This window comes from Procambarus clarkii, chromosome 16, assembly GCF_040958095.1.
Source record: "Procambarus clarkii isolate CNS0578487 chromosome 16, FALCON_Pclarkii_2.0, whole genome shotgun sequence".
In the NCBI taxonomy this organism is placed as follows: domain Eukaryota; kingdom Metazoa; phylum Arthropoda; class Malacostraca; order Decapoda; family Cambaridae; genus Procambarus; species Procambarus clarkii.
In genome coordinates, this window is record NC_091165.1 from 46,692,915 (window position 1) to 46,715,939 (window position 23,025).

Below are 23,025 nucleotides of genomic sequence, written 5' to 3' on the forward strand. Positions count from 1 at the left end.
CCTTAATCCACTCGACCATCACGACCAGTCATAAGGAGGTGATAGCCGAAGCTATTTGAACCCCCCCCCCCCCCCCCCGCCGGCACTCGGATGGTAATCTTTGGCATAGTATTTAATCAAACAATTTCATTCTTTGGGGGACACGTGAGGAACACAAATGCAAACAAGCCTGAATGGTCCCCAGGACTATATGCAACTGAAAACTCACACCCCAGAAGTGACTCGAACCCATACTGCCAGGAGCAATTAGGGATGCTTTGCGTATTACTCAATCGTCGCTTGAACCCATCATAAATAGTTTTGTTATTTTTATTATTTTATTTTTATTTATTTATATACAAGAAGTTACATTGCAGGTTAACAGAGAATATAGAAAATAAGTTGAATTAACATTCTTGGAAAGCCACTAGCACGCATAGCATTTCGGGTAAGTCTTTAAACTAACAGATTTTTTTTATATAAATTAACTGTAAAATTGATAAAAAATGTTAGCAGGTATTTTATAGCTTTTCTTTACAGGTACAGATAATTTTAAGTAGAATAATTACAATAAAATCAACAAAAATGTTTACAGGTAATTTGAAGAATTTTTGAGACAAAAGCAGATCAGAATAATACACAATAATAACAATACACAATAAAGAAACAAGGATTACCAGGTTCATGAGAATAGCATTTCAGGGTTATACATTGGTTCACTGAAGCACAATATGAGGATCATTTCAAGGAAAAGTTTCAAGGAATAATACAGTAGAAAATGCACTCAATACAAAAACCATGATATCAGGTGATATCTAAGATTACAGTGTTAAAGTAATATGGCTTAGGTACAAATATTGGGGGATTGAGTAGCACTGGATACAGTATGAAGATAAAGCCCATGATAGAAAACTATGAAGATGAAATTAGGTACTTTTTGTTTTTATTTTTGAATATGGCAAAAGTTGAACAGCTTTTCAAATCATTAGGGGAGTGAGTTCCATAGACTAGGTCCCTTTATTTACATAGAGTGTTTACATAGATTAAGTTTTACTCTGGGGATATCAAAGTGATATTTATGTCTGGTGTGGTGGGCATGTGTTCTATTACATCTGTCCAGGAAGAGTTTTATAGAAAAGGGTTTGCACATAGAAAAAGGGTTTTATAAACGTAATTTGCTGAGGAGAATGTATAGAGTGAATTTGTTTATCATGTTTAGGGATTTGAACAAGGGAGCTGTGTGTTGTCTGAAGGCCGAGTTAGTTATTGTCCTGAGAGCAGATTTTTGCTGGATGATGATGATGGGCTTGAGGTAGTTTACAGAGATTGAACCCCAAGCACAGATACCTTAAGAAAGATAGGGATAGATAAGTGCATAATAGAGTGAGAGGAGAGCAGAGTAGGGTACATAATATCTGATCATAGAGAGTATACCAACTGTTTTAAAAACCTTTTTAGTTATGTGTTGTATATGGGTGCTGAAGTTGAGTCTCTTGTCTAAGTACAGGCCAAGGAACTTTCCATCATTTTTATTGCTAATGTTTACATTATCTATCTGAAGCTGAATTGCATTTGTTGATTTGTTTCCAAATAAGATATAGTAGGTCTTTTCTATGTTTAGTGTGAGTTTGTTGGTTGACATCCACAAGTAGAATTTTTTTAATTAATTGTTTACAACGTTATTTAACATGAGTGGGTTGGGGTCAGAGTAGATGAGTAGTATCATCAGCAAACAATATAAGTTTAAGTATGTTAGAGACATTAGGGAGATCATTGATGTATATAAGAAACAGGAGGGGTCCTAGGACGCTGCCCTGTGGCACCTCTACGGTAAGTGGTAGAGGTTATATCATTGATGGCTACATATTGGTGTCTGTCACTAAGATAGGTTCGGATATAGTTCAGGGCAAGGCCACGGATTCCATAATGGTGGAGTTTAAGTAAGAGGTTGTTGTGGTTAACAGTATCAAAGGCCTTTCTCAGGTCGATGAAGAGTCCAATTGGAAACTCACTTTTGTCAAGGGCTGATAAGATTAAGTCAAGCAGACTAACAATAGCATCATTGGTACTCTTTTGGGAGCGGAAGCCAAACTGACAAAGACTTAGTATATTGAATTTTACAAGATTGGAGTAGAGCTGTTTGTAAAATTTTTTTTACAATATTTTTGATAATATAGGTAGATTCAATATCGGCCTGTAATTATTTATGTCTGCCGTGTTACCTCCTTTATGAACTGGCGTTACTCTTGCTTTTTTAAGGATATCAAGGAAGGTATGACACTCTAGGGATTTAATGAACAACAATGCTATGGGTAGTGCAAGGGCATGGGAGGCACTCTTGTATACCATCGATGGTATTCCACTAATGTTCCCAGCTTTGGTTTTTAGCGAGTGAATGAATGACACAACATCTGTAGGGCTGACCGGAGAGAGGAGAAGAGAGTTTGGATAGCTGCCTGAAAGATATGTGGTAACATATGTCTGAGTCTCTGGGATTTTTCGGGAAAGGTTAGCACCAATCGATGAAAAGAAGCTATTAAATTCAGTTGCTGTTTCAAGATCTGTTGCAGGTGTATAACCATCCTTGGGGATTTTTATCTTATTATGTGAATGTTGTTTAGCTCCTAGGATGGTAGAGATCGCTCTCCATGTGCTTTTTATGTTGCATTTGGCTTCTTGGAATCTATTCTCGTAATAGGAACGATTTGCTCTAATTATACTGGTAAGCACTGATGAGTACCTCTTAACTACTTCTTCTGCAACTAGGCCAATCCTAAGTTTTTTTTCATATTCATGTTTCTTGTCGATTGCTTTAAGTATGACATTAGTGAGCCAGGGATTATTTAACCTTTCGCCAGTTCTTGCTTGGTGAGGAGAGGACAATAAGTATTGTAAAGGCATAGAATTTTGGAAAGAAAGAGGCTAGTTAACGAATTATTATCCTGTGAATTGATAAATTCAGATTCCCAGTTTACATTGTGGAGAGCATTTGTGAGATTGCCTATTGCCGCTTCACATTGTAACCTAAAGGTAATTTTCTTGTTACCTGGTGGCGTTATGGCCATGTTCGCTACAAGAAAGGTAGGATAGTGGTCAGTTGTTCTGTCAGTGATTATACTTGATGTAAGAGGAGCTGTTATGTTGGTCCATCAGTGATCCAGGGTAGTCGCAGATGTTTGAGTGAATCGGGTGGGCCTGGTGATTGCAAGGATGAGCATACAGGAATTCATGCTGTTGAGGAAATAGTCTACTTGAGGGCTATTTTGTAGCCCTACGTCAATATTGAAATCACCTCTGATAATTATGTGATTTTTGTTGAGATTATTGTTTATGATAAGATTCCTCAAGTTACTGTTGTATTTGTGTCTAGCTTCAGACACGAGCATGTTACAGTTATGTCTTAAAGAGTTGAGAGCAATTAAGGATGATAAAGAGTCACTTACAATTAATGTATCAAGTTTGGATACTTGTACACATTTCAGTGCAAGGAGCAAGGTAAATAGTTCGGTCTGAAGGGTAGAGGCCCAGTTGTTTATACGGACTCCCCACTCAAATTATAAATCATAGCCTATTGTCAGGACAACTGCACTTCCAGCTGTACCCGTTGGGTGCTGTAGGAAACCTTCAGTGTATATGATTTGAGAGAGAGAATGCTCTGTGGACAGAGCATCAATATGGCTTAATTAAGACGTTGAGCTTTGCCTCAAAACGAACCTGGGACTGATCTCTAATTTGCTCCTTTGATTGAAAGGGAGGGATTAAAATTGAAAAGGGTGTAATTTCCTACAGTGCAGGAAAGTGCTATTGTTGTCTCTCTTGGTACAAATTATAAATCTGATACTTTCTGAGTTCAGTTCCAATTTTATTTATCCATTTGAAACAATGTTTACATTCAATAAAGAAAGTTTGGAGGGCTTCTGTGCAAGGGTTAGGATGAGCTAGCCTAAGCATTTTTATACCAGTTTGACAGTTAATTTTAGTAACACTATAAACAACGCTCGGTATATTAAGTTCCTTCCTCATTTTAAGTATCTTTGTGGTACGAGGGCAACCAAGGATTATCCTCAAGGCTTCGTTCTGCATTTTTTTCAAGCCCTCCAAGCTTTCTTTCAGGATGCCTTAAAGTTAGTTTAGTTCATTTATTATGCACCCCATACCCATCATGTGGGCGGTAGTGGAAAGGGTTACAGAGGCACATAATGGACTCAGGGACTCAACCCCACAATTCATTTACCTAAGCAAGTTACAATCTTGATGAGCTAGTTACAAAATTCAGTGTAAGTCGTCACATCAACAATAGGTTCGAGATGAACCACAAGTACAGTTTCTAAATTAAGCAACTGACATATGTGGAGAGCTTGTGTCACAATTGATATGTTTGCCCTGCACACCGCCCCCCATCCAGTGGGCAGCGGTGGATAGGTTACAATCACTCTTAGTTACTACCTACAGTTAGCCAACTGGGGATATTTGGCTAAAATTTCTGGTAGCAGATCATTTTGAATGAAATATTGACACATCGTTGGTACATTGGTTATAGAATTGTCTCTGAATTCACGTATCTTTTCGCACTCCATCACATAGTGACGGAGGGTGTGCGAATAATTTTGTTGACAGTTTACATTTGGTCAGGTATACATCGGCAGATAATGAGAATTGCCAGAGATACTTGTAACCGAGTCTAAGCCGAGCAGTAGTAACATCTGGAAGTCTGCTGATTTTATTGGATGAACCATAGATGTGTGGCTTCTCTTGCATGATAGTATTGAACGAAAGTTAATCCCCAAAACACTTTCTCGTTTTGGGCAAGTTACCCCTCCACTCTCCAGTTTTTTTGGACATTCCACGGTAGCGCGCGGAAATACTGAAAAGTGTATACTCTTTTCAACTTTGTCACCTTAATTCTCGTCCTATGTCTTTCATTTTGGTATCAATGCGTTCGCAATAGAATTCCCAACATAACTATATGCATATAATGTCAAAGACAGCAGCGCGCTCCACCCGCCGACAAGATGAATGTAGGCCAAGGGTACCAGAAAGAGAAAGCTGTGCTACCCTCAGGCAACTCTCATTACATTAGAGAGTGTGGTAAAACTGAAAAGTGTATACCCTTTTCAACTTTGTTACCCCAATTCTCATCCTAGGTTTTTCAATTCGGTATCAATGTGTTTGCAATAGAATTCTCTACAGGACTAAAGGCATATAAACTCCAAAAGCCCGGCTTACCATCCGCAACAAACAGAGAGCTCAAGAGTGTTACCCGGGAGCGCACAATACCGATAAAATGTATACACTCTTTTCATTTTGGTCACCTCAATTGTCATTCTAGGTCTTTCATTTTGGTATCAATGTGTTCGCAATAAAATTCCCAACTGGAATATATACATAAAATGTCAAAAACAGCAGCGCATTCCACCCGCTGACGTGATGAAAGCAGACAGCATTACCCAGAATTCCAGTGCCTGGCCTTCCATTATAGAGCGTGGTAATACTGAAAGTGAATACTGTTTTCAACTTTGTCATCTCAATTCTCGTCCTAGGTTTTTCAATTTGGTAACAATGTGTTCGCAATAGAATTCTCTACAGGTTTAAATGCATATAAACTCCAAAAACACAGCGTACCAACCGCACAAAACAGAGACAGTGAGAGAAAGAAACCCGGGAGCACTCTAGTGCAATGTAATGTGTACACTCTTCTCACTTTGGTTACCTTAATTCTCGTCATATGTCTTTCATTTTTGTATCAATGTGCTCGCAATTGTATCTGCTGGCATTTTACTCTTTGCTTGGATCGTAAGGGTTTTATGCTCATCACGCTGCAATCTGATAGTACCGCAGGTGTATACCCTATCTTCAAGCAGCAATTCACTCATTCAAGCCGACTTATAATAGTTATCCATATATAAATGGTAACCTTTGTTCTTTAGTAGTTCAAAACGGGAAGATGTTGGCGCGCAGTTTAAAATCAGTCCCTCCAAAATTGGATAAAAACCAGTTGCGTTACTCCTGGCAGTATGGGTTCGAGTCACTGCTGGGGGTGTGAGTTTTCAGTTGCAAATAGTCCTGGGGACTATTCAGGCTTGTTCGCATACATATATATATATATGTATCAAATGAACAAATCCACAAGGGCCGTGACGAGGATTCGAACCTACGTCCGAAAGCATCCCAGACGCTGATCTTTTGAAGTAAGGGCAAAGAGGTAGATGGCCTATTGACATAACTCGAGTGCATGGGGGAATTGTGGAAAATCCTGGTTTGTCTCTCGGAGAGGCTGTAGGATCCAAGTAAATTCAGTAGAATTTCTGGTTGCAATTCTTATACCATGTCAAATCCTCGCCTCGGCCCGTGTGGATTTGTTTATATATTTACACTTTATCACAGCCTTGGAAAACACAACATTTGTATAAAAACACACACTGGTATCACTCCACAATAATCAAATACCAGGAAATCCCTAGTGTTAAAACACTGTCACTCTAAAGTAAAAATGATGACCGGAACTGGACCTCCTCTCCTACAAAAGACTACACAAACATGGAACATAACATGCATAATTCACCTAGAAATGTAATCACATAAAACCCCAACAGAATGGAGTATAAAACACACTAGGATGGCCCATACGGTCCTCGTTCTAATATACTCTGAATGTGTTCCTGTGTGTCCACACACACACACACATACGTCTGCACACAACAGTACAAGTCCTCTCCTTGACTGAGAATGACGTAAATTAAGGTGAAAATCTAACGCGCCCCGCACTTTCCTTTACCTATCAGATGCTCTAGAGACAATGCGGGTGGAACACCTAACCTCGAATTCAGGCTCAGAAATATAAATCACCAATTCATATATGGGGTACATACTCAATTATACGGCCGGCCTCTCTCACACACCTCCTACCATGCATACACACGCTGCTGCAATACATGCAGTCGGTAGCCACCCCCTCACTAGGCGGTCTTCGCACCTCCTCAGGGCGAAGAGTGGCATTCGTACAAAAATGGCGCCATACACTGTGTGTGCGTCTCTGTCTACCGAAATTCCCACGAATTTCCATGGAGAAAAACTGCCCTGAACACTGGCAAGATATTCCCAGATCTCCCCACTGCTAAATGACATTAGCAGGATATGAGAAGAAGTCCGATTGATAACTGGAGATGGGAACTTACGACAGTCTGTTTCCCTCTGCTCGTATGAATTACCCACTTCTCACAGTCCATTAATACACTACCTTGCTATCACCCGCAAATACGACGAGTTCCTAAATTCTGCGACGTTCCCTGCGGACCCATGTCAATGTTGCGTAGATATGAAGATGTACTAGAAGCTACCGCCAACGACGCCTTAACTTAGCTGGCCGACTAAGTCAAGATTACATCTACCACAGTTGATGGCTAGATGCAGAATGACGTCATGCGGCAAGGGTGCCGGCTTCCTGGTCCTCCTCAAACTAGCCAATCAGAGAGAGAAGCATACCTGTCACTCTAAAGCATGCCTCGGCCTATACTTTTTGGCCAACCACAGATCTCCCTGTTCAGCGCCCTAATATGGCATCCCCTTGGCTCTCAGTCTTGGTTACCATGAGAACGGCGCGGACTGGCGGGTACCTCATGCCGCTCTGCTACTCCGCTCTCGCTTCTGTCTCCTTCACTCTTACAGTTAAAACTGCCACACACTCTAACTGTTTCCATAAATGCACTACAACAGCCATTGTAACATATTTGGAATGCTGATGACCAAGGTTCTTCAACGAGCCTAAACACAGGATGTTTCGTGTATGGGTTACCAAATCTAGTCCGAGTGCACGGCCATTGACGTGCGCGGTGCTTGGCGAGCATCACGTGCACGTACAATAGTAGACGGTTTAGCTCGTGTAAATTCATCCCTTCAAAAAATTACATAGTAAGCAAGGCAAAGACTCAACCTAAATTGCTGCACAGCCACATCAGGAGAAAAACGACGGTGAAGGAACAGGTAATGAAACTGAGGATAGGGCACATAAATTCACTACAAACGACAAGGAAGTGTGCAAGGAAATCAATAAGTGATTCCAGGAGGTCTTCACAAAACAGCAAGGGGAAGTCCCAGAGATTGGAGAGAGAATATCTAACCAAACACCACTAGATGAGTTTGTGATTACCAGTGGGAAGGTAAGGAAGCATCTGCCAGAGATGGAAATGACAAAGGCCAGATGGACTCTCACATTGGAGTGAAGGAAGGAAGGAAGGAGCAGAAGCTCTGTGCCAGCCACTCGCTATGGTGTATAATAAATCACTGGTAACAGGTGAACTGCCAAAAATTTGGAAGACGGCTAATGTAGTCCCGATATTCAAGAAGAAAAGACATAAGGCACTGAACTACAGGCCAGTGTCACTAACTTTCATACTATGCAAGATGATGGAGAAGATTGTGCGAAAAAAGGTAGTTTAACCTCTAGAGCAGACGAACTTTGTATCACAACATCAGCATGGGTTCAGGGATGCCAGATCATGCCTCACAGGATTGATTGAATTCTATGACCAGGCAACAACGATCAGGCAAGAAAGAGAGGGCTGGCAAGACAGCATATTTTTGGATTGCCAGAAAGCCTTTGACACAGTACCACACAAGAGAAGATTAGTGCACAAACTGGAGATACAAGCAGGAGTGAAAAGGAAGGTACTCCACTGGAAAAGGGAGTATCTAAGCAACGGAAGACAGCGAGTCACTGTGAGGGGTGAGGTCTTGGATTGGTGAGGCGCCACCAGTGGAGTCCCTCAGGGATCAATTCTTGCACCGATATTGCTCCTGATATATGTAAATGATTTCCCAGAGAGAATAGACTCGCTCCACTCAATCTTTGCTGATGATGCAAAAACTATGAGAAGGATTAAGACAGAGGACGGATTATGAGGCTACACGATGACCTAAACAAATTGAAGGAATGGTCCAACAAATGACTACTAAAGTTTAACCCAAGTAAATGTATGGTAATGAAACTAGGGGGAGAAAATAGGAGGCCAGGCACTGGATACGGAATGGGAGATAAAGTCCTTCACGAAACGGACAGAGGGAGGGAATTATCAAGGGAAAGCGCCAAGCCATCACAACTATATAGCACTTGGAAGGGATTTGGGATGGGACGAAGAGGGAAGGAATTGTGCCCAACCACTTGGATGGTCGGGGATTGAACGCCAACCGGCATGAAGCGAGACCGTTGCTCTACCATCTTCCCCAAGTGGTTGAGCGTGAAACGGACAGAGAAAAAGATCTAGGAGTTGATATCACGCCAACTCTGTCACCTGAAGCCCACATCAAAATAATAACATCGGCGACGTAGGCGAATCTGGTTAACACCAGAACTGACTTCAGGACCCTGTGTAAATAATCTTTCAGAATGTAGTATACCACGTATGTGAGGTCAATCTTGGAGCACGGAGCCCATCCCTTGTCAACCACAAGACGAAGCTGGAAAAAGTTTAGAGGTATGCCACTAGGTTTGCCATGTGCTTGACATGGTATGGGCTCCATGCTGGGGCAGCATACTCCAAGATTGGTCTTACATAAGTTCCGAATGATTCCTTCCACAGGTTCCTGAAGACAGTTGTCGGAAAATCCGACACCATTTAATAATATTACATACAGGCAGATAATATTGCTGCCATTGTATACACAAGTTACCCATAGAAAATGTAGCTTGTAGTGGAACTTTCCGTCTATAGAAAACGGAATATCATTGCCACATACTATTATAAATTCATCAGCTATTCTGCTGGGAATTATTCTTAAATACATTAGTCTTTGGACTTTACAATCATAAAACCATCTTATTTTTATTAACATAATTATCAATATTAAAATAGAGTAAATGTGACCCTTCTATCACTTTCTGCTATCTGGACAATGTAGGGCAGTGGCGTCAGGAGTGAGGGAGTGGTCAGCCATTGTTATTGTTCTTAGACCAGAGGCGTACGGGAGCAAATTCGGCTCCTGTTAATTTCTCTTGGATGAAGTGTTATGGAAACAAAAGGTCTTCTATCATCAACACACTGTCATCAAATACAAGGAAAGTGTTCTGCCGAAACCCGTTTATCTAATCATTTCTGGCCAGTTAAATGTTAGGTAGATAAGGGCGAGCTGGTTAGAATGCGAAATCGCTTCATACAAAAGGTAATTAAGCCTTGGTCTTTATGGTTCATTGTACAGTGTTTTCTCTGATATAGCTCTCATATATTAGGATTCTGGCTTCATAGCTAGCGCCCTTTTGACAGGTCAAGACGAGGAAGCATGCTTTGTGTATCAGTTACCAGGGTGATGGAAGCTACCTCACACGAGGAAAATTTGGTGTCTACATCCTAGTTATACCTGGTGGACTAAGGCCTGCTGTACAAATAAGATAAGGAACCTCTATGTACACTAATATGTAGTTTAATACTATAGTTTGATTGGCTGCATATATATAAATTCAATATAAACCCCCCTAATGTGTAGAGAATCGATTTGTGAGATTATTGCAGAAATGCAGTTTAATACTGTAGTTTGATTGGCTGCATATATATAAATTCAATATAAACCCCCCCCCCCATAATGTGTAGTGGATCGATTTGTGAGATTATTGCAGAAATACAGTCCACTTATCATCATACAAATTGCTATCGAAATACATAAATTAACGTAAATATAAATTCTATATAAATTCATATAAATTAAATATATATAAATCTCACAGGTCGGTTCCCACAACAGTTCTGATGTTAGCCACCCTCGCATCCGCCGCAGATGTTATTCTCTTAATGTGGGTATCAGGAGACAGGTTCAGTGTGATATCAATTCCTAGATCTTTCTCTCTGTCCGTTTTATGAAGGACTTCATCTCCTATTCTGTATCCTGTGTCTGGCCTCTTGTTTCCACTGCCTAGTTCATTACATTACATTTAATCGGGTTGAACTTTAGTAGCAATTTGTTGAACCATTCATCCAGTCTATCTAGGTCATCTTATAGCCTCAAACTATCTTCCTCCGTCTTAATCCCCCTCATAATTTTTGCATCATCAGCAAACAATGATAGGAATGATTCTATACCCTCTGGTAGATCATTTACATATATCAGAATCTGAATCCTGCGGGACTCCACTGGTGACGTCTCGAAAGTCTGAGACCTTAGCCCTCACCCTTCACTCGTTTTCTACTGTTACTTAGGCACTCCCTTATCCAATGGAGTTCCTTCCCTTTCACTCCTGCCTGCATCTCTAGCTTTCTCACTAGTCAATGACATGGTACTGTGTCAAAGGCTTTATGGCAATCCAAAAATATGCAGTGTGCCCACCCCCTTTCTTTCCTGCCTGATTCTTATTGCCTGATCCTAGAATTCAATTAATCCTGTGAGGCATGACATGCCATCTCTGAAACCGTGTTGGTGTTGTGTCACAAAGTTCCTTCGCTCCAAATGTTCCACTAGCTTTTTTCGCACAATTTTTCCAATAACTTGCATGATATGTAAGTTAGGGATACTTGCCTGTAGTTCAGTACCTCCTGTCTATCCCCATTCTTGAATATCGGGACTATGTTTGCCGTCTTCCAAATTTCTGGCAGTTCCCTTGTTACCAGTGATTTGTTATACACCATGGAGAGTGACAGGCACAGTGTTTCTGCTCCTTCCTTTAGTATCCATGGTGATATTCCATCTGGGCCTCTAGCCTTTGTCACAACCAACTCTAGCAACAGCTTTGTTATATCCCCACTACATTGTGTGTGTGTGTGTGTGTGTGTGTGTGTGTGTGTGTGTGTGTGTGTGTGTGTGTGTGTACTTACCTAATTGTACATGCCTAATTGTGCTTGTAGGGGTTGAGCTCTGGCTCTTTGGTCCCACCTCTCAACTGTCGATCAACTAATGTACAGGTTCCCGAGCCTATTGGGATCTATCATATCTACACTTGAAGCTGTGTATTGAGTCAGCCTTCAACACATTCACTTCCTAATGCATTCCATTTGTCTACTACTGTGACACTGAAAAAATTCTTTCTAACGTCTCTATGGCTCATTTGGGCACTCAATTTCCACCTATGTACCCTAGTGCGTGTGCCCCTTGTGGTAAATAGCCTGCCTTTATCAACCTTATCAATTCCTCTGAGAATCTTGTATGTGGTGATCATGTCCCCTCTAACTCTTCTGTCTCCCAGTGACGTGAGGTTTAATTCCCATAGTCTCTCCTCGTAGCTCATACCCCTCAGTTCGGCTACTAGTCTGGTGGCAAACCTTTGAACCTTTTCCAGTTTAGTACTATGCTTGACTAGATATGGACTCCATGCTGGAGCCGCATACTCCAGGATTTGTCTGACATATGTGGTATACAAATTTCTGGAAGATTTCTTACACAAGTTTCTAAAGGCCTATCTTATGTTAGGCCTTCATTATAAAGGCCTTCTTACGCGTGTGTTTGTGTGTGTGTGTGTGTGTGTGTGTGTGTGTGTGTGTGTGTGTGTGTGTGTGTGTGTGTGTGTGTGTGTGTGTGTGTGTGTGTGTGTGTGTGTGTGTGTGTGTGTGTGTGTGTGTGTGTGTGTGTGGCGTGTGCGTGTGGCGTGTGCGTGTGCGTGTGTGTGTGAAAAAAATCAGTTAGTAGTTGTTAGTAATAGTTGATTGACAGTTGAAAGGCGGCCGAAAGAGCAGAGCTCAACTCCCGCAAGCACAACTAGATGAAGACACACATTCAAGCACAGACTCTCGCCTCACCTGGGCTGGTGGCCGTGGAGGGTAGCAAGGCCATACAGGAAGCACAGAACACCGACCACAGCGGCTGGGAGCAGCATGTACGTGTAGAACCCCAGCCAGGCGAAGTACAGGGCCACCTTCACCCCGAAGTACTCCTTAATAGCGTCAAGCGGCTGCGTCTTCAACAAGTTGGTGAGGGCGGCCCAGTGGATGTAGAGCAATGAGAGTCTCGAGTCTTCCTCCCCAACACCTCCCTGCCCGCCACCAGTTGGTTCATAATTATAACAAATCCCTAGATATATCATACAGGTAATTATAGCACGATCACAGTTATAGCAAGATTAATACATATGTAATTATTAGGATTTCATTAGAGAAATGAACAGTACGTCAGGCAAGCTGGAGATGATGGGATGTTAAGACAATTCATCGGGTGTACGTTGTAAGCCACTCTACCTCGTGTATGTTGTAAGCCACTCTACCTGGTGTATGTTGTAAGCCACTCTACCTGGTGTATGTTGTAAGCCACTCTACCTCGTGTATGTTGTAAGCCACTCTACCTGGTGTATGTTGTAAGCCATTCTACCTGGTGTATGTTGTAAGCCACTCTACATGGTGTATGTTGTAAGCCACTCTACATGGTGAGTAGTAAAGTTGAGGACTAGAACCGTACGCGACATCTGCGACAGGTGTGTCAGTGGACACACCTGCCACAGGTGAGGGCATGGGAACCATCTCAAGGGGTGAGATGAGTGCCTCGCTCGCACGGATCTAATTCTCAGGTTGAATAATGAGATGAAATGAGTGTTGAGAGGATAAGGAGAGTATGTGTAGCAGTAGGTATGTAGCATGTGTGCAGGTGTTTAAGATGAAAGTGTATGTTCTGGTTGCGTAGAGTTACGCTGCATAGGTAAATTTATATATATAAATATATGTGGAAATGTTCGTTTGTGGATAACCGCTAATCGAAAGTTCTTCACCGATTGCTTTGAAATTTCACACAACGTTCTATTCGCATCCGAGCAAGGTTCTATATACATACTATATTGATGTCACGTCTGTGACGGTAAAAAAAAAAAAGTTTTTTTTGAAAAACTGCTTTTCATGTGAGGGAAATCTTCGAAACCCCTTTACAGATTGCTTCTATTATATACATGCCTCACCAGTGACAGGAAAAAACATGCTTTTCTGACAAACAGTATCATCTGTTGGATGTAAAAGCAACACACGCTGTAATCTCCGAAAGTTCTTCACCGATTGCTTTGAAACTTTGACACAACGTTGCATTCAAATTGGAGCGTCTTTTATATGCCTACTATATAGATGCCATCCTTATTTTGTGTGAATTTCGTTGGAATTGAGCTGTGTTGTTTACCATACCGTTCATTTTGTAAGTATAATATTTTTTAATATTTTCATTTCATTTTTTATCTGTTTTTCTTATATTTCAGTGATGGGAACATCAGATCATTAATGTTCCCAATTTTCTTATCATATATATATATATATATATATATATATATATATATATATATATATATGCTGTATATATATATATATATATATATATATATATATATATATATATATATATATATATATATATATATATATATATATATATATATATATATATATGTCGTACCTAGTAGCCAGAAGGCACTTCTCAGCCTACTATACAAGGTCCAATTTGCCTAATAAGCCTAGTTTTCCTGAATTAATTGTTTTTCGACTACCTAACCTACCTAACCTACCTAACCTAACCTAACCTAACTTTTTCGGCTACCTAACCAAACCTAGCCTATAAAGATAGGTTAGGTTAGGTTAGGTAGGGTTGGTTAGGTTCGGTCATATATCTACGTTAATTTTAACTCCAATAACAAATTTTTATCTCATACATAATGAAATGGGTAGCTTTATTATTTCATAAGAAAAAAATTAGAGAAAAAAAATATTAATTCGGGAAAACTTGGCTAATTAGGCAAATCGGGCCTTGCATAGTAGGCCGAGTACGACGTTCTGGCTACTAGGTACAACATATATATATATATATATATATATATATATATATATATATATATATATATATATATATATATATATATATATATATATATATATATATATATGTATATATATTTTAGACACTCAACCCACCAGGGGACTCGAACACTGGACAACAAGGTGGCAGTTGCATGCTGTATCCACTACGCTATACTTCAAAGCCATAAAGAGAGGTAGGAATTCTGGGGTATTTAACCAACCAGAATTCCAATCCTCTCCCAGGCGATGAGATAGTGTGGGACCTCGGATGCTCTTTCATCGGTTCCTGTTATATGGGAAAACTCAGTGCCAAATGCTTAATGCACAGACTACCCTATTCCAGTAGCTGAAGTTTATAACTTTTTAGACACTCAACCCACCAGGGGACTCGAACACTGGCCAACAAGGTGGCAGTTGCATGCTGTATCCACTACGCTATACTTCAAAGCCATAAAGAGAGGTAGGAATTCTGGGGTATTTAACCAACCAGAATTCCAATCCTCTCCCAGGCGATGAGAGAGTGTGGGACCTCGGATGCTCTTTCATCGGTTCCTGTTATATGGGAAAACTCAGTGCCAAATGCTTAATGCACAGACTACCCTATTCCAGTAGCTGAAGTTTATAACTTTTTAGACACTCAACCCACCAGGGGACTCGAACACTGGCCAACAAGGTGGCAGTTGCATGCTGTATCCACTACGCTATACTTCAAAGCCATAAAGAGAGGTAGGAATTCTGGGGTATTTAACCAACCAGAATTCCAATCCTCTCCCAGGCGATGAGATAGTGTGGGACCTCGGATGCTCTTTCATCGGTTCCTGTTATATGGGAAAACTCAGTGCCAAATGCTTAATGAACAGACTACCCTATTCCAGTAGCTGAAGTTTATAACTTTTTAGACACTCAACCCACCAGGGGACTCGAACACCCAACAACCCAACAGGGGACAGTATATGGCCGGTTTCAAGTTCATGTCGACTAAGACTTTTTGCTCGATGGTACCCATGTAGAAGTTTGCAAACAGGACACCTAGGGGAGAACCCATGGCGACCCCATCTACTTGCTTATACATGTGCCCATTCGGGCTCAAGAAGGGTGCCTCTTTAGTACAAGCTTGGAGTAGTTTCCTTAGGATATTTTCGGGTATGTCAAGAGGAGTACAGGCTGGATCACGATACACTCTGTCGGCTATCATCCCGATTGTCTCGTCCACAGGTACGTTGGTAAACAGCGATTCTACGTCCAACGAGGCTCTTATCCCTGTGGCCCGTGTGCCCCGCAGTAAGTCAACAAATTCCTTTGGAAACTTCAGGCTGAAGGCGCAAGGAACATAAGGAGTCAGCAGGCCGTTGAGTCGCTTCGCCAGTCTGTACGTGGGTGTGAGTATCTGGCTAATGATTGGCCGAAGTGGGTTTCCAGGCTTGTGTGTCTTGACATTTCCATACGCATATCCAGGTTTATATTCCCCAATGATCTTTGGCAGGTGGAGTCCGGATTTCTTGGCGTTCACAGTTTCGATCAGTTTGTTGACCTTTGCTTTCAGTTCGGCTGTAGTGTCCTTCGTTACCCTTTGGAACTTAGTTTGGTCAGAGAGTATGAGGTTCATTTTCGCCAGATATTCGTCTTTTTTAAGAATGACATATATTGGCGACTTGTCACCTCTCCTGACAACTATCTCCTTGTTCTCACGAAGGCTTTTAGCTGCCGCTTTGAGCTCGGGGGACAGTATGGTGCTTCTGTAATTGCCTCGATTCTTTCCTCCTTCTGCAATAAGTTCTGCTTGTAAGGTATCTTTGGTAGTGACCTTCTTTTGTGTCTCGAGGTCGAATATGTCCCCATCCATCTCACTCAAATGTAGATATAAACAAAATCGGAGATGTGTAAGTTCTATTCAGTTGTGTATGTGTTAACTAAAGTCTTTGAAAATGTAATAAGTTTTACGAAACGCGCTCAAGTGTCGCGTCAGACTAGAAATAAAAATGAATTTTGGAGAATTGATTTTTGAATTACCACCAACAGTGAAAAGAAATGTACGAAAGATTGAGAAAATTCGTGTTGGAATTATTATTCTTACTTTTTCGGTCATATTTAATATATATATATATATATATATATATATATATATATATATATATATATATATATATATATATATATATATATATATATATATATATATATATATATATATATATATATGTCGTACCTAGTAGCCAGAACGCACTTCTCAGACTACTATGCAAGGCCCGATTTGCCTAATAAGCCAAGTTTTCCTGAATTAATATATTTTCTCTAATTGTTTTCTTATGAAATGATAAAGCTACCCATTTCATTATGTATGAGTTCAAATTTTTTTTATTGGAGTTAAAATTAACGTAGATATATGACCGAACCTAACCAACCCTTCCTAACCTAACCTAACCTATCTTTATAGGTTATGTTAGATTAGGTAGCTGAAAAAGTTAGGTTAGGTTAGGTTAGGTAGGTTAGGTAGTCGAAAAACAATTAATTCATGAAAACTTGGCTTATTAGGCAAATCGGGCCTTGCATAGTAGGCAGAGAAGTGCGTTCTGGCTACTAGGTACGACATATATATATATATGTATGTCGTACCTAGTAGCCAGAACGCACTTCTCAGCCTACTATGCAAGGCCCGATTTGCCTAATAAACCAAGTTTTCCTGAATTAATATATTTTCTCTAATTTTTTTTTTTATGAAATGATAAAGCTGCTCATTTCATTATGTATGAGGTCAATTTTTTTTATTGGAGTTAAAATTAATGTAGATATATGACCGAACCTAACCAATCCTACCTAACCTAACCTATCTTTATAGGTTAGGTTAGATTAGGTAGCCGATAAAGTTAGGTTAGGTTAGGTTAGGTAGGTTAGGTAGTCGAAAAACAATTAATTCTTGAAAACTTGGCTTATTAGGCAAATTGGGCCTTGCATAGTAAACTGAGAAGTGCGTTCTGGCTACTAGGTACGACATGTATATATATATATATATATATATATATATTATATATATATATATATATATATATATATATATATATATATATATATATATATATATATATATATATATATCGTACCTAGTAGCCAGAACGCCCTTCTCAGCCTACTATGCAAGGCCCGTTTTGCCTATTAAGCCAAATGCCAAGTTTTCAATTATTATATATATATACAATACATGTATATATATATAATACATGTATAATATATATATATATATATATATATATATATATATATATATATATATATATATATATATATATATATATATATATATATGTCGTACCTAGTAGCCAGAACTCACTTCTCAGCCTACTATTCAAGGCCCGATTTGCCTAATAAGCCAAGTTTTCCTGAATTAATATATTTACTATAATTTTTTTCTTTTGAAATGATAAAGCAACCCTTTTCTCTATGTATGAGGTCAATTTTTTTTTATTGGAGTTAAAATTAACGTAGATATATGACCGAACCTAACCAACCCTACCTAACCTAACCTAACCTATATTTATAGGTAAGGTTAGGTTAGGTAGCCAAAAAAAGCTAGGTTAGGTTAGGTTAGGTAGGTTAGGTAGACGAAAAAACATTAATTCATGAAAATTTGGCTTATTAGGCAAATCGGGCCTTGAATAGTAGGCTGAGAAGTGCGTTCTGGCTATTAGGTACGACATATATATATATATATATATACATGTCGTACCTAGTAGCCAGAACGCACTTCTCAGCTTACTATGCAAGGCCCAATTTGCCTAATAAGCCAAGTTTTCAAGAATTAATTGTTTTTCGACTACCTAACCTACCTAACCTAACCTAACCAAACTTTATCGGCTACCTAACCTAACCTAACCTATAAAGATAGGTTAGGTTAGGTTAGGTAGGGTTGGTTAGGTTCGGTCATATATCTACATTAATTTTAACTCCAATAAAAAAAATTGACCTCATACATAATGAAATGAGCAGCTTTATCATTTCATAAAAAAAAAATTAGAGAAAATATATTAATTCAGGAAAACTTGGTTTATTAGGCAAATCGGGCCTTGCATAGTAGGCTGAGAAGTGCGTTCTGGCTACTAGGTACGACATACATATATATATATATATATATATATATATATATATATATATATATATATATATATATATATATATATATATATATATATATTATTAAATATGACCGAAAAAGTAAGATTAATAATTCTAACACGAATTTTCTCAATCTTTCGTACATTACGCTTCACTGTTGGAGGTAAATCAAAAATCACTTCTCCAAAATTCATTTTTATTTCTAGTCTGACGCGACACGGGCGCGTTTCGTAAAACTTATTACATTTTCAAAGACTTCACAAATACACAACTGATTAGAACGTATCTCTGATTTTATATCTACATTTGAGTGAGGTGGGAAGGGTGATGTGGCATTAACACAAGACAGAACAGGAGAGGATATTAATATGGTATTAAAAGTACCCCTTTACTTTTAATACCCTATTAATATCCTCTCCTGTTCTGTCTTGTGTTAATGCCACATCACCCTTCCCACCTCACTCAAATGTAGATATAAAATCAGAGATACGTTCTAATCAGTTGTGTATTTGTGAAGTCTTTGAAAATGTAATAAGTTTTACGAAACGCGCCCGTGTCGCGTCAGACTAGAAATAAAAATGAATTTTGGAGAAGTGATTTTTGATTTACCTCCAACAGTGAAGCGTAATGTACGAAAGATAGAGAAAATTCGTGTTAGAATTATTAATCTTACTTTTTCGGTCATATTTAATAATATATGTCTACAGGAAAGACTGCTACCAAAATATACTAATATATATATATATATATATATATATATATATATATATATATATATATATATATATATTTATATATATATATATATATATATATATATATATATATATATATACATATATATATATATATATATATATATATATATATATATATATATATATATATATATATATATATATATATATATATATATATATATATATATTAATAAATATGACCGAAAAAGTAAGAATAATAATACCAACACGAATTTTCTCAATCTTTCGTACATTTCTTTTCACTGTTGGTGGTAATTCAAAAATCAATTCTCCAAAATTCATTTTTATTTCTAGTCTGACGCGACACTTGAGCGCGTTTCGTAAAACTTATTACATTTTCAAAGACTTTAGTTAACACATACACAACTGAATAGAACTTACACATCTCCGATTTTGTTTATATCTACATTTGAGTGAGATGGATGGGGACATATTCGACCTCGAGACACAAAAGAAGGTCACTACCAAAGATACCTTACAAGCAGAACTTATTGCAGAAGGAGGTAAGAATCGAGGCAATTACAGAAGCACCATACTGTCCCCCGAGCTCAAAGCGGCAGCTAAAAGCCTTCGTGAGAACAAGGAGATAGTTGTCAGGAGAGGTGACAAGTCGCCAATATATGTCATTCTTAAAAAAGACGAATATCTGGCGAAAATGAACCTCATACTCTCTGACCAAACTAAGTTCCAAAGGGTAACGAAGGACACTACAGCCGAACTGAAAGCAAAGGTCAACAAACTGATCGAAACTGTGAACGCCAAGAAATCCGGACTCCACCTGCCAAAGATCATTGGGGAATATAAACCTGGATATGCGTATGGAAATGTCAAGACACACAAGCCTGGAAACCCACTTCGGCCAATCATTAGCCAGATACCCACACCCACGTACAGACTGACGAAGCGACTCAACGGCCTGCTGACTCCTTATGTTCCTTGCGCCTTCAGCCTGAAGTCTCCAAAGGAATTTGTTGACTTACTGCGGGGCACACGGGCCACAGGGATAAGAGCCTCGTTGGACGTAGAATCGCTGTTTACCAACGTACCTGTGGACGAGACAATCGGGATGATAGCCGACAGAGTGTATCGTGATCCAGCCTGTACTCCTCTTGACATACCCGAAAATATCCTAAGGAAACTACTCCAAGCTTGTACTAAAGAGGCACCCTTCTTGAGCCCGAATGGGCACATGTATAAGCAAGTAGATGGGGTCGCCATGGGTTCTCCCCTAGGTGTCCTGTTTGCAAACTTCTACATGGGTACCATTGAGCAAAAAGTCTTAGTCGACATGAACTTGAAACCGGCCATATACTGCAGGTATGTTGACGACATTTTTACACAGGTACCTGATGTCAGACATCTGCAGGAGCTGAAGGAGGCATTTGAGCAGAGTTCCGTGCTGCGTTTCACTTACGAGATGGAAAAGGATGGGAAGCTGCCCTTTCTAGATGTAACAGTCATGGAAAAGAGCGGAGGTTTCCACACTGCAGTCTACACTAAGGAAACGAACATAGGAATGTGCCTAAATGCCAACAGCGACTACCCAGACAGGTACAAGAGGAGTGTTGTTAACGCATATGTCGACCGTGCTCTAAGCCACAGCTCAGAATGGAAGCAAGTCGACGAAGAACTCTGTAGGGTAAGGCAGGTCCTAGTCAACAACGGCTTCTCCAATGGTTTCGTCGAAGACATCATAAGAAGGAAAGTGAAACGCCATGCAACCTCTGAAGAGCCAACTAACACAACACCTATACCCCCTATTAGACTATTTTACAGGAACTTCTTTTCCACAGCTCATAAAACAGAGGAAAGGGTCCTGAAAGATATTGTTAATAGAAACGTTATCCCTACAGACAAAAATCAGAGGATACAACTGACGATTTACTATAAAACCAGAAAAACGGCCAGCCTACTCATGAGAAACTCTCCAGACACAAAGCAGAACGCTTTAAAAGAGACCAATGTCGTCTATGCCTTCAAATGCCCACTTGGGGACTGTAAGCTCCAAAAAAAACAGTATATAGGCAAGACAACAACATCTCTTTCTAGGCGTTTAACGATGCATAAACAACAGGGCTCCATTAAGGAACATATAATCTCTTCCAACAACCAAACCATCGCCAGAGAAATCCTAGTAAACAACACAGAAATCATCGATAGATACAGCGATAGCAGGCGGCTTGACGTTTGCGAGGCACTACACATTAAGAAGTCAACACCAGCAATCAACAGCCAATTAATGCACAACTACATTCTACCCACCTCAAGACTCCGCTCCAACATAGAAGCATCAAGAAATATGGACCAATAGGCTTTCTACAATCACTTCCATTTCAATACCCATTGTTTCGTGTTCTGTCTTGTGTTGATGAAATTAATACCCTATTAATGCCACCTCTTGTTCTGTCTTGTGTTGATGAAATTAATATACTATTAATGCCACCTCACCCCATCCACCTCACTCAAATGTAGATATAAACGAAACCAGGAGATGTGTAAGTTCTATTCAGTTTTGTATTTGTAAACTAAAGTCTTTGAAAATGTAATAAGTTTTACGAAACGCGCTCGTGTCGCGTCAGACTAGAAATAAAAATGAATTTTGGAGAATTGATTTTTGATTTACCTCCAACAGTAAAAAGAAATGTACGAAAGATTGAGAAAATTCGTGTTAGAATTATTAATCTAACTTTTTCGGTCATATTTAATAATATATGTCTACAGGAAAGACTGCTACCAAAATATACTAATATATATATATATATATATATATATATATATATATATATATATATATATATATATATATATATATATATATATATATATATATATATATATATATATATATATATACATATATATATATAGAGTGTGAAGCGATATTGATGGAAACGGTGAGTAAACATTATGAATATGAGAAGATTGAAAACATGACAGTGAAAATCAGTAAAATAAGAAGCAATGATCTTCATAAAACACAACCACGACCGTAATTAATACCCTGTGATCTCACTTAAAACTGTGCACACAGAGAAATCTGGTCACCAAGCATAACTTAACACTTTGCAGAAACTAAGTGAGACTGGTGTGAGTCTGGTGTGATAATTGATGTTGTACTGATACACTGCAACTGCTTAAAGTGGACCTTAAGACGAGAGAAAAGACGAGGGGCGACTGCAATCAGCATTGACAAGCAGATGCCTCCTCCTACAGTCCTTATCACTCTCCCCCCTCGAGCACCACACCTTACAACAAAAACATATTACCAGGTCTCCTACTCCATGTGTTCTCATGGGTGGGGGAGCTACTCCTCGCTCAACATACTCATCTCCATCCCCTTCATACTGTTGTTATTTAACTACTAGCAGTACCTGAAGACGCGTTGCTGTGGTTCAGCAACACATGTGCATTGTTGAGCAACAGCAATTTTCCCTGTCCCCCAG

At 39.3% G+C, this 23,025-nt stretch overlaps 1 protein-coding gene across 1 annotated transcript in view; it reads right to left on the minus strand.

Moving 5' to 3' along the window:
• LOC138365446 (anoctamin-1-like) overlaps positions 1-23,025 on the minus strand; it is a 75,324-nt gene that overhangs the window by 48,587 nt on the left and 3,712 nt on the right. The window contains exon 3 of the mRNA XM_069325754.1: positions 12,693-12,925. Coding sequence (XP_069181855.1) covers positions 12,693-12,925 — 233 coding nt within the window. The remainder of the gene's footprint in view (positions 1-12,692; positions 12,926-23,025) is intronic.